General features: G+C 39.3%; 1 protein-coding gene across 2 annotated transcripts; it reads left to right on the forward strand.

Annotated features, from left to right (window-relative positions):
* The first annotated feature begins 96 nt into the window (after positions 1 to 96).
* LOC146325093 (dystroglycan 1-like) lies at positions 97 to 17,084 on the forward strand. 2 transcript variants are annotated; one of them, XM_084720897.1, is made up of 3 exons: positions 97 to 372; positions 10,240 to 10,803; positions 12,846 to 17,084. In XM_084720897.1, exons 2-3 carry the CDS (start codon positions 10,384 to 10,386, stop codon positions 15,156 to 15,158), a joined length of 2,733 nt encoding a protein of 910 aa, XP_084577023.1. In that variant the 5' UTR covers positions 97 to 372; positions 10,240 to 10,383; the 3' UTR covers positions 15,159 to 17,084. The 2 variants fall into 2 exon arrangements, with proteins under 2 accessions (XP_084577023.1, XP_084577024.1); XM_084720898.1 differs by lacking the exon at positions 97 to 372 and adding an exon at positions 481 to 499.
* The last annotated feature ends 1,061 nt before the right edge of the window (positions 17,085 to 18,145 follow it).

The raw sequence follows: 18,145 nt of genomic DNA on the forward strand, positions 1-18,145 counted from the left end.
ACGTTGATCTTTTCACCTGCATGTCTCCAAATAAAAGGGAGGCGGAGTCATGCTAGTACACACGATTGGCCTCAACCTGTAGACCTGTCTGCGAGGGGGAGGAGGAGGACAGAGGCAGCCAGGGAGGGGTTGCTGCTGCCGCCGACATAATTACAATATAGAGCAGTGAACTATCTGTGTAGACTAACCAAACAGGGGGGACATATCTCCCCTCGAGTGTGCTCAGATACCCCGCTTACCAAACATCTATCTGTGTCTGCCGAGGGGAAAGCGCATGTTTAATGGCATTGTGGAAGTCTCCGCGGCGCTCTCCGGCTACAAGAGGAGACATTACGGCGCGAGTTAGCTAGCTAACGTTAGCTCGCTAACAAGGTCAGTTTGAATTTTGGGTTGTGTCGCTGTTATAGATGTAGCATGGTTAAAAATGCCACCCTCGTCACGTTTGCTTACTCGGCTCATGTGGAGAATTAGCACGGATTCGGGTCCGGTGACAGGACAGGTAACCAGCTATTTTTATCATCGGCATACTCTCTTGACGTTAGCTTGTTAGTTAGCCCCACTGCTCCGTCCAGTTATTCGACTTTGCTGTTCGACGTTTGAAAGTGATGGAGCTGGCTCGGGCTAACACGTCAATGGAGGTTACTGCCAAGAAGCAGGCTTTTGTTAGTAACAGCACCAACAGTGCAGCTTGATGGAGCTAATGTTAGCTGCATTATTTTGAGTGAGAGGTAGTGATTTGTTTTGTGGATGCCCCAGCAGCAGCAGCTCTGCTTGTGGCCGCCTATAATAAAACAGGTGCACCTCTTCGCTAGCGATGGGCAGATGGAGGGTAGCACTTAACGCAGCTAGTTACTGGATTCGCAGCTTTTCATTTTAAGCAGTTGTAAGGATTGATACTGCCACAAAGACAGACTTCACGTTGCGTGGGCTGCCATCTAAATGATTTATCAAGGTTGAACGTCGTAGGTGGCGTTATCATTTACAGGGGCCTCGTCTAAACGGGCCCGGTAGCTAACGTTTTAGTTAGTTAAGCAGGCTAACGTTAGCTAGCTGGAAGGCAGTAACTGACTACTGGGGCACAGATTGCTGTCAGCCCTAAAACATTTAATTATGATATCGGTGTTTTGTTTAATCACACACCAAATACTACTACATCAACCACAAGGTCTTCATAGTCATTAGTCAAGGGCCGGTTTTAGCCAAACTTAGTATCGTGTTGACGCGAATTTCCCATTAACGTTACAGCAGTTCCAGTAGTTTTGCTTTAATCGTTAGAGTGGTATAAACTATAACGAGTTGGAACATTTGTGGCTAGTAATGTCATAATAATAACCAGCTGGAACCGTCAGTATTAATAAGTTTACTTGAATCAAGCGTTAATTACATCGTATTACATGGCTTTATTATATACATGATTCTAATTGTTCATTTAAAGTGTTTTAAGGTCTGTTATTTCTGTATAGCAGACCGTTACTGTGTATAACAGACTGTTATTATGAAGAACGGACTGTCTGCTTTACAGAGCAGAGATTTATTTCATGTTTTACACTTGAAACGTTACTCTTCATGCTTGGGATAACTTTGAACACAGATGGAAGCAGAATTCAGATCATTTGCTCAAGTAAAAATATTAATACTACACTGTTAAAATACTCCTATACCTCTTGATTTTAAAAACCTATTGAAGTCTGTAAGTACTATCAGTAACATTTACTTAAAGTTTTTAAATATATGCATGAAATGTTCTGTGTCAGTGTTTCACTAATATATTTTATATTTTTGGATTATGTTACCGCTGCATTAATGCATATGTTGGATTTTATTGCTGTAGAAGGTTGAGCTCATTTTAACTAATTTATATTGGGGCTGCATGGTGTGATTAAAAAAAATATTGTGACTATTTTGACAGATTGTGATATGGCTCACAATTAGTGGGAATGATCATTTTTGCACGATAATTTTGTTTCTTGGAAAAACTATTGAAATAATGATGATGTAACATTTGATGGGATCTAAGCTATGTGGGCCATGAATAATAGCACAGTATTTTTAGGCTGTTCCACAATATGCAATATATATCTCGATAAACACATTTTCTCTAAAATATTATACTGTAAATTCTCAAATTGTGCAAATGTGATGAACTAATAGAATATGATCCATTTTTGTTGATTAAACTGCCCAATGGTATATTAAGTATCCAGGGCTGGGAAATATGGACATTGTTGCTTTCACAAACTATTAACACAGAGATTTTTTTTATAATAATCATAAGCAATGTGGATACAATGACTAAGTGGGTACAGGGAAATAATATAACAGCTAGAACAGATTGTAAAATTCAGAAAGCTATCATCATTTTACTGTAATGCAGCCTTTAAAACCAGGAAAAAACAAAACTTATACCATATCACAATGTAACAATATCTTAAAATCTAAGATGATATTTAGTCTCAAATCACAATATCGATATATTACCCAGCCCCATCAGCAAAATTTACTTTTAAGTATGAAAAGTAGAAGTAGTCATCATGTGGTGAAATGGTGCCTGTTAGTGTTTGTTTTACTGTTACATATATGTTTTAGGATTAATATTACTGCTGCAATAATGTTCCTGTTGCATTTTACTGATGTAGACGTTTAAGGGCGAGCTCATGTTAACTATACTTTGTGTACTGTTGGGCAGTTTAATCTACAGCAATGCATCATGTCCTTATGTTTTTAGTGTTTCTATTCTGTGAGAACCACAAATCTCTAAAAAGTCTTTTCATGGAATCAGAAAAAAGGCCTGTTTTCAGCTTTGGGTCTATGGTGGGAAATTGGCTCCAGCCTTTAGCCAAATGTTGATTTAAAATTACAGGCACAAAATAATAATTTGCTTTTAAGTTGCTGGTGAATTTGAACATTTTTCTGTCTGATGTTCATGTCTAGCAAAAAGTTTCCTACCTTGTTTGTGACAATATATTTTCCAGCTAATCCAAGGGGGTTTTTGAAAACGTTTATTTAGCTTAAGAAGTACGAGAATTTTCTCAACTCATAAAGGAATACTTCATCCTTGTGTTTATCGGTAACTTTCAAAATAGGCACATATGGAGATTTATGGTTTTCACTGCAGAGTAAGGTTATGAAAAATTGTCATCTGCAAAGTAACTAAAGCTGTCAGACAAATATAGTGGAATGAACAGTACAATATTTGCCTCTGAAATGTAATCGAGTAGAACTATGTTGTAGCGTTTCATGAAAAAGTGCAAGTAAAGTACAAGTAGGCCTACTTTGAATCTTTACAGTACTTGACCAAAAGCATATAGTTACTTCCTAACACTGCCTCTGAATTCATAAAAATACACTGTAAAGTGATATGCTGACCTCCAGCACTTGGTTTTGACAGCATAGAGTAGTGTTCTTGTAGCGTTAAAGGAGTTGCTCTCAGGTCATCATGCCAGGTTAGACGTGCACTGAGCCAAGGCTGATTTTTGTGTTTTCTCCCCACATATTTCATTACTTTGTCGAACAGTGTAGAGGGCAACACAAGGGAAACATCCGATTGCAAAGCAAGCTTGTCTTGTGGATATGTTTGTTATTCAGCTCATGCACTATCTAGAGGCTGCTGGATGTGGTACGTCAATTCAATTGGCCCTGAGTGCCACTGTGCATTGGAGCCCTAATTATTTTTGATGGTTTTCAAGTTTTAACTACTGTTGAACGGCAGACAGCATGGATACTGTGGTTGTAAACGGTTTCGTCCCCCCAGTAGTGCAGGCCTCAGTGTGAGATGGGCAGAAATCACCCACACTAATGTCTGTCCTTGTACAGGGCTTGTCATACAAACAGTGAGGTTTTAATAAGTGTTCAGTGGAAAATTAACAGTTGTATTGTACTCAACTCCCAGATTAACACTTAAAATAGCTTTTCATTATCTTTGTTTTAGCATCTAGACATTTTATTCTACATTCTTAAATATTTTAGCAAGAGTGCCACATAGCTCAGCCCCAGTGCTGTTGTAAAGAAATTATCATGATGATAACAATGAGGTACAATTATCCCCCCTGTTAGCAATGAGAAATGTGATTAATCCAGGTTGTGTTTTTCAAAAAACAGGCTCTGAATATGTGCTCTATTCTTAGACCACTCTATAGACAGAGTGGTAGTGATACATGATACTATTTTTTAAAGTCCTACCTAAGGCTTTTAAGGTCAATCCTTTCGATAATAGGCATTATAGCTTCATGTGTGTTCTTTTGTGAAGCTATGTTTAAATTATGGGCTTTTCCTCAAATGACACATCCTCATTGCTGCTGAGCTTTACTCCTTTCAAACACATTTTATTATGCACATATTTCATTTTAATATTTGTTTTGTTGTTCATTTGAAAGGCATGTTAGAACACTGCAAATCGACATATTAAAACATTTCATATTTCTTAATGAGATGTTGTTTTAATTGGATTCTGAATTACTCACACTGTGAAATGAGAACGTGATAAAATCTAGGCCACATTGTGGTGAGCTTACTTTGATGCTCAGATGTTGCTTTTTTCCCCCATGTGTGTGGCAACAGCCTGAGGTAAGGTAGTGCTCATTCTGAATTAAATCAAGATTATGGGCAAACCTATTTTCATGTTAATGTTTGTTTTACATAGAAACACAAATGGATAGATGAATCAAGCGATACGGTTTGTCTTTACACTGAGCTGGCATATTGAAGGCCATTGAAGACTTTTGCCTTTTAAGTATTCTTGCATTACCATTTGTCTTAAAGAGATTGCTTAGTGTGTTATTTTGTCAAGGATCATCTGAGTCAGAGGAGGGCTGTACAGGGGGAGGGGGTGTGGGATATAACCTAAATCCCACAGAACTGACTCAGTAGATAAAGATGCCAGATAAGGTGCATGTCTCAACCTGGTTAAAGGGTCAGGCGAGCCATGACTTGGTACTCTCTGTGTATTTGTTAGTAGGTGGCCAAATGTCAGATTAGCAAAACAGATAACCAGTGTGTCACAGCTTTTTCATGTTCCAGAGTAGGGATGGGCGATATGACCTAAAATAAAAGGAGTACTCCAGTCAAAACATGATTCTGCCTCTTTTCACTTGGTTGGCAATGTAAAGGAACATATCTTAGGGAAGAAACAGATGTGTTTATTCGCTCCAAATAGAAACAAAAATAACGCAGGTATAATAAGGTTGCACAATTAATGAAAATATTACTGATATATGGTGTAGTGCATTATCCAAATTGCAGAAGCAGCATTTCTTTGATAAAATTCAAATGTTTGAAAAACAGCATTATAATGATGTACTGTAGTGCTGCAGAGGTGCCACAGCCTACAAATGTTGTTATTATCATGATTTTCTTTTTTTTTTTTTTTTTTTTTGAGAAAAGGAAAATTGTGACGCAAAAATGAACATTCCCACTATTCATGAATCACATTGCAATCACAATTTTTTTCACATATCGTGCGACCCTATATAGGCTTATGTGTTTTGGGAGGAGTAGCCTACCAAATAATGTAGGTGAATTACTGAATGTAATTCTCAGTTAGAGAAGTGCTAGGATTAGACATCTCAACAGTGTTTATCTGGCAGAAAACTCAAAGTATATAAATATAGGTACAGTAGTCAGTGTAGCACAGGGTATATCTGTCAAGTAGCAATCGTTTACATGCAGTAGAAGCATATACATATTAGTGCAGAGGTGGTTTTCATGTAACAACAAAGCCACCCACCCAAGGGTTGGGTTGTATCCATCGTGATGACTGTCAGTCATAGACCACTCAGCCATCTAACATCAGAACATAGTGATTTAAAGACCTTCTTTGTTTTAGGCACTGTCTACCTGTAGAGTTGTGTTATTGTTTTCTTATCTTAACTTTGTCAGTATAGCTGACCGGCTTACCAACAACGATATCGTTGTCCACTGTGATGTTTCACAGTGATGTCATCATATGCCGATTTTGTCGACATTGCCCAATCCTAATCCAACCTATTACCTAGGAGTAGATGATATGGGCCCAAAATACTCACTGTATTTTTTGGATTTTAAGCAGTAGAGATGGTCTTGACAATATGACCTAATACTGGAAAATTGTTCTGGTTTAGCTGTTGAGCTCTCCTTGCGGGAATTTTGTTTCTCCTCGTACTCAACTGGGTGCTTCTGCTCAAGGTGGTAAAATTAGCCTGATGTAGAGGCTAATAACAGTCTGGCACCATGCTAACAACAAGTTTAATAGGCTAGCCTGCAAAATAATAAGTAAAGCAACATAAAAATGTTTGAAGCAGGTATTATTCAATCCTTCAGTTTTCTTTTGGATGCGAAACCTGCTTTGTAGTGGCCCTTAAGAAAGCATTTTGAAATAAAATGGTTTAATTGGCACACACAAAAAAATTTCCAGTTATGACGTGTTTGTGTTGGTTCTTGTGGCCATGAACAGAGAAATTGGTGTGCTTTGCTTGTAACTTCTAGAAAAACACCAACTCACCAAAACCGTCTGTTCACTCTCCCAACTATCACCGACTCTGGTTTGGTCGTATTAAATACTTAATTTACTGTGGGAAAAGAATGCAAAGAGTCTGGCTGTGCAGACTGTTTACCTATCAGTCCTTATCCCAGCTCAGTGCACTCATGGACTGGATGAGTGGGTGTGTACTGTGCGACTGCCTAACTTCATTTCTGAGTACATGCATAGGCCTCTACCTACAAGTTATCGCAGCTACAGTAAAGCACATTAGTTTTAATATGCTAAAACATTTACCACTGTAGTAATGGTATTGTGAAATCCATGTTGTGGCAGAACATGACACGGGTGATAGTGTTAAAACCAGTATACTGCCCACTGCTTTGCCAGAGTGTTTTGCCAGAAACACCACACTATATACCTGCAGTAGATATTAATAATTTACAGTGAAAGTAGAACACATAGATTATACAATATGTTTTGAGTTGTTTTGTCTTGGATACATTAACCTACATGTTTTTATTAGTCACTAACAGTAGATGATCTACTGACACAATTGATTTTCCCAGCAAACAAAAAGCTGTAGCTGCTTTAGTGTGTAATTTTTCTGTCTAGTGATGAATCATACATTTTTAAATTCAAAAGCAGTGAGTTGGCCTGCCTCAGTAGTGCTGGCTGAGCTGCACACCACCATAGAAATACTGGCTTCTTCCAATTATAGGACCAGATCAGAACAATGTGGGCAGTTATTGTAAAAGGGAGTGAAGGAGTGAGACTGTTCTTGAATCCAAGAAGCAAAAAGTTGCAGAAGTAGCTGTAAGTGAATTTGGCAGGTTAACTGAAGGCTGAATATTGATTTCTCAGGTCAGATCATTTGAACTACACAATTTATAGTGATGCAGTCTATTGTTTTTTTTTATTGGCTTTTCAAAAGGCTGAGTTATCTTTGGTTAAAAAAGAATCGATTGACCGAACAGTCAATATGTTTTGGCATAACTTAAATTATAAAGTCAACATACAATTTCAGAAGGCAATGTTGTAAAGCACTGTTTTCATCCCATAAGAGTTAGTCTAAGCCTTACAGGATAAAATTGCCACTCATGGGGCCTTTTAAAAAGTTTATTCCCTTCATTCTTTGCAACATCATATGGACACTGCCCCTTTGGTGTTGTAGTTAAAGGTTCTGAAAACCCTAAAAGTTGGTGCATGTCTAGAGACATTCTAATCAATATCATTTTTTTTTTACTTTGAGACCAATCTGAACTGCAAAATATAAATCTGTGCAGAATCATCAGGACCACCATTACCAAAGAGAGTCTGATCACTCCCACCTGCAGCACTGTTGAAACTCTTTCTGCCCCATTCAGCAGGGAAAATACAGTCACTCAGCTATTTAATAAGCCTTCTTTTTAGAATACATGAATTGTAAACAAGCCTTATTAAATGAGTTGTAAAGGTTAAAACAAAACAGCTTCGGACAGTGGGAACTAAAACTGAATAAAAATATTAAGGATTTTGCCCTCGTTTTTGAGATGCTTGATGTCATTCCCCATAGGAACAGCTACAAGCCAGATGTTTGAATATCAGACGTCAGAGCAGCAGTGTGGTGTTATTGATAGGAATTGGAGTGGTTATTTTAATTTTATTCAGGTATGAAAAATGCAAATGATCAATTGTCTGAGTATGAGAGGAAGTGTGTGGGTGAGTGAGAATCTTCTGAAGCTTAGCTTTATTTGTTGCTTCATTTGAAGGTATACCATTTACTGTAAGACAGTGCATTTGCTTGCATGGTTGATTTTAATAATGACTACCTCTCATTATATTCATTAAATTTTATAGCTTATCCCAAAAGAAGGATGAGCATCTGTTCTTGCTCTTATTAGGGTAAATATATGTATATTTTGTGATTGCAGCATGTGTGTTGGCTCCCGTGAGATCCCTATCCCATTGCAGTGTAGCCCTCTGCTACTTGTTCTTTTATGAATCAAACATCAAATGTTGTGGGGGGTTATTTTAGCACACAGCATAAAACATTATTGCAGTTATGGCTTTTTTTTTTTTTTATAAACTGACTGACTGATGGTGATTCTAAACCATAATGTTGGCCACTAATGAACGTCAGCTATGTCACTAAGACCCTCGTTAACGAGACTCCTCCCTCTGGATTTGTAGCAGTTTAGAACAGGCAGTATTTTGGAGTGTATACATTGACGTCACAGCCTTGTGCCAGTCAGGCATTAAGATTCCAGGCAATTGAATGACCCTCCTCTGCCCGTTTCTGAGTGCTACAGGATTGGGGTTGGCTGGGTCAGCACAATGGAGACTCTTATTCCAACCCCCAGGGCACCTAATTAAAACTTACAACCAAGACAAACAACCTTTGACACTCATGCATCTCATGAGAATCGCTATTACTGAAAATGCCATGACAGAGAAGTGAAGATCAGTAGGAGATTAGTGTGTCCTCTTCATAATAATGTGTGACTTTGGGACTGCAAGTTTATAATCTAAATAGTAAATATATATTTTATGCGATCGGCACAAATAATCACATGATTTGGTGAGTTTATGTTTATCTTAACATTTATACAAGTGAATGCATTTTGGGTTCATTGTTTTAAACAAGTCTTGGTAGTATGCTTTATTAATTTCAAATATTGCCTTTATTATAAATTATAGTGGCAAGATAATTGCTGTGCCCAAAATGACTCCAAACTAGGGTCTGGGAACCAATAGGGGTCTTTGAGTGGATTGTAGGGGGCCTCTAGCACAAGGAGGAATAGAATATTTCAACTTTTATCACGCGTTAGAAGTAGGAACAAGAAAAGGAATAGTTATTTTGCATTGTCACTGACAGGCATACTGTTGCCCTAGTGTGGGACTTCAGGATTTGGTAATACGATTCAGAATTAGTGGGAATGACCATTGTTGCATCATAGTTTTTATTTTTCGCTGAAAAAAACAAACAATTAAAATCATGATCAGTTCACATTTGTTGATGTACCAAATAAACATGTTTTCTTACATCTGGAGAATGAGATTTATAGGTCAGGACATCTGTGCATCACCACAGTACTTCATTGTTATGCAATTCTGTCATACATTTCCCCCCCTCAAAAAATTGTAGCTTCTGCCATTTGGATAATATGCCACTTGGTCATATTGCAGTGTTGATAATATTTCGATTAATTGTGCATCCCCACTCAACTGTAATTTGTGCATCTGTAAAATGGAGTTTAATGTTTTTATGTTTGTTTGTTTTGGTTTTTTTAAGTGGATAGTAGTGTACAGACCATTGATGGGACTTTTTTGGTTCCATCATGGAATTTTTGAGGGAAGTATGTAGTGCATAAACATTTACACTCTGATCCGATGACAGTATCAATAGGTGAACTGATAGCCAGTTGTCACAAATAAGGAGTAAATAAGTGAGTAAGTAAGTAAAGTAAATAAGGAGTGATTTTGGACACAGCAGAAGTTTGTTGCAGAATGAGGTTTTTTAAAGCTATAGCACAATGGTGCTACACCATCACACTCTACTATGGCACCATATGCTGTAGCACCACATATCATTTTTAAAGTTGGGTGTTAAATGGATAATATGCAGTTTTAGCTTGCAGGATACAAACAATGTTCATAGTATTGAGCTGGAAAGATCTGTTGAGATCACTTTACTGTGTATGAAGCAACACAATGTGTATGTTTGTGCTGATGTTTTTCTTTTCAATTGTCACTTTTGTCACTTTGTCAAATTCATGTTTGTTTTTTGTTTTTGTTGTCTCCTGCAGCTGGCTGACATGGCTGTCTAACAGGCTGCCAAAGATTTCTTCATGGATCACAGAGGACAACAAAGAGAAACCACTGCATCTGTGAGCATAGCCAATAACTAGGGAATCTGACCCACAAGCATATCATCAGACTGACTTCAGTGCATGTGGCCTCTTAAGTTGTTCACAGACATCTGTTGGGCAGCCCAAAGGCCTATTGCTATGCACTATAAACAGAGAGACATGAGCTGTGGGGATGCTGGGAGGAGCAGGCTTCTTTCGTGCAGGACTATCCCTCTGGTAATAGGGCTTCTGGTGACCATGGCCCAAGGCACTGTGCCAGAACAAGAGACACTGGTGGAGATGGTATCTGTGGAGCTAGAGGCCTCTATGCAGTCCTCTGTGCTCTCTGAGCTACAGGCTGCAGCATCTTCGGTTGGTGAAGGGCCGCCTACAGCAGCCCCAGATTGCTCTGCAAAGAATGGGGGAGTGCACACTGGCATCCCTGACTCCTCAGCGATCGTGGGCCAGGTGTTCCAGTTGAAGGTTCCTCCAGGACCTGCCAATGCAACCTGTAACATCCATGTAAGTACACCGAAGATTAGTTAAATTAGTGTTAAATTTTGAGTTGTTTATATGTGGGAAGTGTTTGTCATCTAATATTGAATCCCTCATAACATAGTCATATCAATGAGTTGGCGTTTACAATTAATTGCACGTAAATTATTTAACATTAATTCAATGAGATTGGAATTGGTCAATGACAACAGCATTTGTGTTTAGGGAAAAAAGAGACTTACCAACTTCTTAACAAATTGAGGAGTGTGGGAGGACTATGTTGGAGTACTTAAGGTGTCTTCCCCTTCTTTTATTTGGGTTCTGTCTTTACTTGTTTGAATAGACACAACCCTGGTATTATTTGAGTATTATCTTGTGGGTTTACATTAGACTTTGTCATTAAAAAAATCTGAAATGTATTCCTCCTGAATTTTGACACTGATTCTGAATAAAAACCTGAAAGCTAATCTTAAGGTAAGGTCTTACCTTACCTTAAGGTGTTAAGGTAATTGTAATTGTATTTAAAAATACTGTATTTTGGCTTCTGCTATACTTTGCTATACTAGGAATAATGTATAGTGAGTGGGTCATTATGGTGAATAACCCTGACGGGATGATGCAGGATGCGAAGTGGAGAGGTCTTGAATCACTGCTTAGTACACAGCTACTTACTAAAAACAATCAATAACTTTGACACAAAGTATTATTTTTAAAATGATTTTATTGATGTAAAAAGAAGTCCTCTAGAATCTATGATTAAAACTGCATCCATAGCAATGATCTGGTATTCATAGCAGCAGTTTGCCATTCAGAAATAACAGACTGTAAAATGTCATAATTGACCAATCAGAATTGAGTATTCACAAAAGCTGTATAATAAAGTATATAATAAAGGTGTAAGTGAATGTTAGCGTAGTAAAAGAAGGAAAGACTGATATCAGATACGTGCAGCTGTCTAAACTTAGAACATTTACTACCTTCTTTTATTGTTTTTTTTTTTCTTTTATGTGGACTACAATGGCCACGTGTGCCAAAGTATTTTTTCTGTCACTGTATAATGACATAATGTATAGTATTTATCCTTTCCGTTCTGATCACTGTATCACTGCTGATTAAAGCCGACTGTGCTGCAATTTGCTCCAGTCTGACTTATGAATGAGATGAGATTATTATTGGCCCAAGTGGTGATGCAGAATGATATCCTGTCACACAGTAATATCTCAAAATGAATAGTGATGACTCACATAGCCATTATGAATAGAAGCTCGCTCTGCTTCCTGTTCATATTTTGTGAGATTTGCTCAACTGAATGGAATGTGGAGGGGGCTGTGGGGTTGGGGGAGATGGTGAAAGCATTTTTGCTTTTACTCCAAATATTTGAAAGATTCGCATTCATCTTTATTTTGTGTCGTTTTTCTTGCAAGGTTCAATGTTGGTGATTTTTTTTTTCTCACTTGCATGATTGGGCAAGTGAGTCAGAAATGTACTTGCCCCAAGTCAATTTTTACTTGCTCCTGCACAAATCATTTTGTTTATAACATAACATAACATAACATAACTTACATAACAACAAAGACTAAAGTTAATTGTAATGTTAAATCTAGGGCTGCTGTGACTTTAAAATGTTGGAAAATTGTGAAAAATGTCTGGGGTTATGTCTTTAAATGTCTCATTTTGTCTAAAACCCAAAGCTATTCAGTTTAGTGTGATAATAAAAAAAAGAAAAGCGGCATATTTTTTTATCACTTGCCCAGTCAGGCAAGTTATTTGCCAGATTTAATTGCCTGGCATTTTACTTGCCCCAAGCAAGCAGGCAATCTTTATTGTTTTGAGCCCTGTCTAGTTCCTGTTGTATTATCATTAAAAAAATCAAAGCCAAACTAGGGAAGTAATTTTAAGACATCACTTGGGTCCTGGTAACTTTTAATGGCCATTTGTAATTATTTTCGAGGTGAATTATCATTTAATGAAACAAGTAATGAGTTTTGTCCTTTTCAGACACAACTTATATCTCAGAAGTTTCCCTAAAGTATAAAACAGTAATAGTTTTTCTCTTTTTCCTCCTGCAGCTCACTGAGATGGGAAAGGAGACTTTACCCTCGTGGCTTTACTGGGACAAAGAAAGCTGCATTCTGAGAGGCTTGGCCCTAGAGCAGGATAAAGGTGTGTATCATATCTTGGTGTCTGGAGATGAGATAATTGAAAAGACTGGCAACCAAGTGTTCCCCAGTACGGTCTTCTCTATTGAAGTATACCCAGAAGAGCGGGCAGACAGTGAACCAGCCCTGCTCACTCTACAGTCTGATATCAGTGGCATTCAGCCTTTCACCTGTGGCTCAGAGGAGCCGGTCACTGTCCTCACAGTCATCTTGGATGCTGACCTGACAAAGATGGTTTCTGAACAGAGGGTCAACTTACTGGGCATTATGAGAAAGTTCTCACATGTGCCCCTGGAGCACATGAGGGTGGTCCCCGTTGTCAACAACCGCTTATTTGACATGTCTGCTTTCATGGCTGGACCAGGGAATGCCAAGAAGGTGGTGGAAAATGGGGCCCTGCTGTCATGGAAACTTGGTTGTGCCCTTGACCAGGGCAACATCCCGGACATTAGCAGTGTCCAATCCTCAGCAAAGGATGGGACCATGTCAGCCAGGCTTGGGTACCCAGTGGTTGGCTGGCATATTGTCAACAAAAAGCCCCATGGAGTGAAACGGGTCAGACGGCAGTTGTACAATACTCCTACGCCAGTGCCCTCCCTGCTTCCTCCAACCACTCACCTGGAGCCCCCCGTACGTGTTGTTCCCACCCCAACTTCACCATCTATTGCCCCAGCAACAGACAACTCAGCTCCCCCTGTCCGAGGACCTTTGCCTCTTCCAGTAAAGCCCACTATGAGGGTCAGAGATCAGATAGCCCATACACCTGTTTTTGGACCTCCTCAACCCACAAGAGTTCTAGGAACTACAAGCACCGTGCCTATTCAGCCAACTATGACACGGCCTACATTTGTGGAGGCCACTGCTATGCCGACACCACCAAGTACTACCAAAAGACCCAAACCATCTGCCACAAGGAAACCCAAGAAACTCAAAACCACACCAGCTCCAGCTCCACGTGAACCCAAGTCTACCACACCTAAGCCACCTAAACGCACCACTACTCTCTCTATGGCTCCAGATTTGAATCAAAATCCAGAGATACGCAATGCCATTGATCAGGTAAATGCCTGGGTTGGCACATACTTCGAGGTGAAGATTCCCCCTGATACGTTCTTCGACAGGGAGGATGGTACTACTGATAAGCTGCGCCTGACTTTGAAGAAGACCCCCAAAGAACCTGTGAGTGAAACATCTTGGATCCAGTTCAACAGTACCATCCAGCTGTTGTATGGCCTTCCAGAGGAGCAGCATGAGGGGAAACATGAGTATTTCATGTTGGCCACTGATAAGGGTGGGAGGAGCATCATGGATGCATTTGAGGTTCAAGTCAACCGTTGGTCTACTAATGACAAACCATCAGTTGTGTTTGCTGCTCGTTTCCATGGTGACCCCAAAAGTTTAAGCAATGATGTCCACAAGAAGATTTTGTTGACCAAAAAGTTGGCTTATGCTCTCGGTGACCGCAACAGCAGCACAGTAACGCTGAAAAACATCACCAGTGGCTCCATTGTGGTGGAATGGACCAACAACAGCCTCCAGCAGAGTCCTTGTCCAAAGGACCAGATCACAGTCCTCAGTAACCGGATCTCTGATCCCCATGGGACACCTAAACTGGCCTTCATCAAAGCTATGGAGCCTGAATTCAAACCCATTAACATCTCTGTTCGTGGTACCAATAAATGTCAGAGCTACACCTTCATCCCACCAGGAGAGGTGCCAATGCCTCCTCCTCCTACAGCCACACCTTCACCTGGGACTGGTCGAAGGAGCAGTGATGATGTTTACCTACACACTGTTATTCCAGCTGTGGTGGTAGCAGCCCTACTGCTCATAGCCGGGATCATAGCTATGGTCTGCTACCGCAAGAAGCGCAAGGGGAAGATGACCATAGAGGAGCAGGCTACTTTCATCAAGAAAGGAGTCCCTATAATATTTGCAGACGAGTTAGATGATTCCAAGTCGCCACCGTCCTCCAGCATCCCTCTTATTCTTCAGGAGGAAAAGCCCCCACTCCCTCCTCCAGAGTACCCCAATATGGCTGGCCCCCACAGTACCCTGCTCAATCAGGATCTGCTGGAGGAGTATTCTGTTTATCAAGATGATGATCCTAATGCCCCTCCTTACCAGCCCCCACCACCATTTACTGTCCCCATAGAGGGCAAAGGCTCTCGCCCCAAGAACATGACCTCATACAGGTCACCACCCCCCTACGTGCCTCCCTAACGCACACTGGAGCTTTCAGTTTGGAAAGCAGGTGCAATGTAGGGATGCTTGTTAAAAACTACTACAGGAGTAATTTTACATGTGTTCAATGAAATGGCTTTGACTTTGTAGAGGAGCAGGCAACCATACCCATATATTTGACCATCATGGATTAGACACTGTATCGTACAATTCTACTACTGGCACAGGGCAAATGGATGGGGAACAGTTTGTAATTCCAGCGCTCTTTTTTTTTCGTTGTCCTTCAGATCTGCTTTTGACTTCTTGCATATTCTTTTTTGTCTGTTTTTTGCCAAGAAGAGTCAATTTTATCTTCAACGATGTTCTATTTCTATTGTATAGAAAATAATAAAGAAGCAGGAAAGACTGAAGCCCACAGGGCCTTTGAACAGATGTCACCATGACAACAGACTCGAGGCTCTCCCTCACAATGTTAATCTTTATGAGTTCTATATCACTCTTATCTGTCCTTCAGCTAGGTTTACTAAGATTTTGCACCTGTTATTTCTAGAGGGGAATGAAATACAAAAAGCCAAACTGAAAGCATGAAACACTTTATTTACACAAAAATCAGTTTGTTTCTTAGACTTTGATCTCTCCCTGTTCTCTCCTATGCTTTGCTCCCTCTCGACAATAACATGCAAACCTTGCACTTATGCAAATTCTTGTTAAACCTTGCACTATGTGTCTTGCGCAGAATTGAACGCAGTGAGTGGTAGTTCAGTAAGGAGAAAACAAATTATTTTGGTATCCTTGAACTCACCACACGACTGAGATTCCTCTGGTACTTGATCACAAAGGACATTACACTGATCACGCCTGTTGTAGATGTAGCCTCATTAAGTTACAAGACAATAATGACTTTTTTTTTTTTTTTTTAAATGTGTGTGTGCCACTGAACCTGCCTGTGAGATGACTGGTTTTTGCTGTTGCCACGGTGATGTCTGTGGTCACAAGGCGAACCTTGTGGGGTTGCTACAACAATAATGAAGGGGCCAATGGAATGCTGCGGTTCACAGCAGGGTGAGACTTAGTCAATGAGGTGGATCCACTGTCTTATATTCAGTTGGTTTTGTTGTATGAGGGGTGGGTGGGCTTTAGAGTACTGTATTATCACTGCTCTGCCTCTAGGTGTTGCACTGGTCTGTTTAGTGCACTGCCTGTTGTCAGTTCAGATGAGGCATGGGGACATGGGGATGTACATAATTGTGTGCCTGTGAAATTAAACAACTCCATAATGTTAGTGTTTTATCAGTAAACCTAGTTGGGAGCGGGAGGGCCAGAGTGGGAAATAATTTTATTTTTTAATTGTATGTCTAGATTTATGATCACAATCATGAAAAAAAAGACTTTATAGTTTGTGAGGGTACAAAAGAACGTTTATGTGCCCATCACAAAAAAATAATGCATTATCTCAATATGATGGGGAACAAAGAAACCACAACATGTGAATTATGTACATTTCATATCTGATATCACCATAAGAAAAAATGGTTAAAAATCTAATGTTTTTACTGAGTTTTTGATACAGTCTTAAACTTGTTTTATGAAAATATATTAATAAAATGTAATACTATTTGTAAAGCCTCAAAGATGGTGTATAGTCCCTTTTTACTGGAGAAAATGGAACTGGATTAAACATAGTATGATATCAATATGTTAGGACTTTTTCTTGACATCAGATTGACTGTTTATTGGCTTCGATATTTAGCATTTTTACAATCATCAGAATTTTGGTGGCCTGGTAGCTCCATTGGTGGAGCATTCACCCCATGTGCTGGGTCTGTGGGTCCTCTGCAGTGGCCATGGGTTCGACTCCAACTTGTTGGCCTTTGCTACATGTCATCCCCTCAATCTCTCTCCCCCTTTCCTGTCTTGACTTCAGCTGTCCTGTCCAAAATAAAGGCATAAAAAAGCCCCCCAAAATGTATAGGATTTTTTTTTTTTCCCCTCTATCCGATCTCAGATTCTCTCTGGCCCAGTTCCAGTCAGACCCCTACACACTCCCACTCTGTGATGGAGTGTAGCTGTGTGGAGTCACACTCATGGCTGTGGAGGGTCTCTTAAATAAGGAGGGTATAAATACAGCGGCAATCCTTGGGACGCCCTCGCCTTCTCTGACGGAAACAGGAACTTTCGTCACAATGGATGTGTTCTAATGTAATAAAAAAGGTATCTAAAAGATGATCTCATACAAAACATTGACAAAGATGCAGTTGTGTGGGCCATGACATGACACATGGTTTACATTCATGGCACAGTAAGCTTGTGAAAGGAAAAATTACTTGAATAAATTAAGCTGTCCACTCTAATCCTGCTCAGTGTCCTTCCCACAGCATTATCTGATTGTTAATTAGGCTTCTTTAATATATAACAATACTTCATAATAGTTCATTTATATTTTGCTTTAGTAATCTGAATCTGCAAAGTAATTGAGGATATCAAATAAATATTCCCCAGTGGAGTAAAAAGTACAGTATTTTCCTCCAAAATGTTGTGAAGTGGAAGTATAAAGTAAAAGAAAGTGGTGATTTTTAAATTTTTGACACAAAGATTTTCATTTTTATTGCAAATGTAAATTGGTTATCTCTCTCATTGATTATTGAAAATCACATTGGCCTTAAAAGAAACGAGAAAAAAATATATTGGTTGATTCTTAATATATGTAAGTGTGTAGAGGTGTATTAAAGGGCTGACAACAGCTTCCCAGATAATACACAGCAACTTCATTGTGTGTTGATAATATACAGTACATTATATTTACGTGGTCAAAATCAGATGCAAAAGCTGCAGTGGGTTTTATTACAAGTGTGAGAATAAAGTGCAAACTATGAGCTATGCTAGGGTTAGTATTTCTGAAAGTTAAATAAGTTTGAAATATCTTGTACCCCATGTTGCTTTCCAGATTTATGTCTTTATGAAATGTAAGATTCCACAGTATATAATAGCAAAGACCTGTGGCCTTTTCGTAGCCTTGCTTTACAGTA

Source organism: Lutjanus erythropterus, chromosome 6 (assembly GCF_056507025.1).
Source record: "Lutjanus erythropterus isolate fLutEry1 chromosome 6, fLutEry1.hap2, whole genome shotgun sequence".
Classification (NCBI taxonomy): Eukaryota; Metazoa; Chordata; class Actinopteri; order Lutjaniformes; family Lutjanidae; genus Lutjanus; species Lutjanus erythropterus.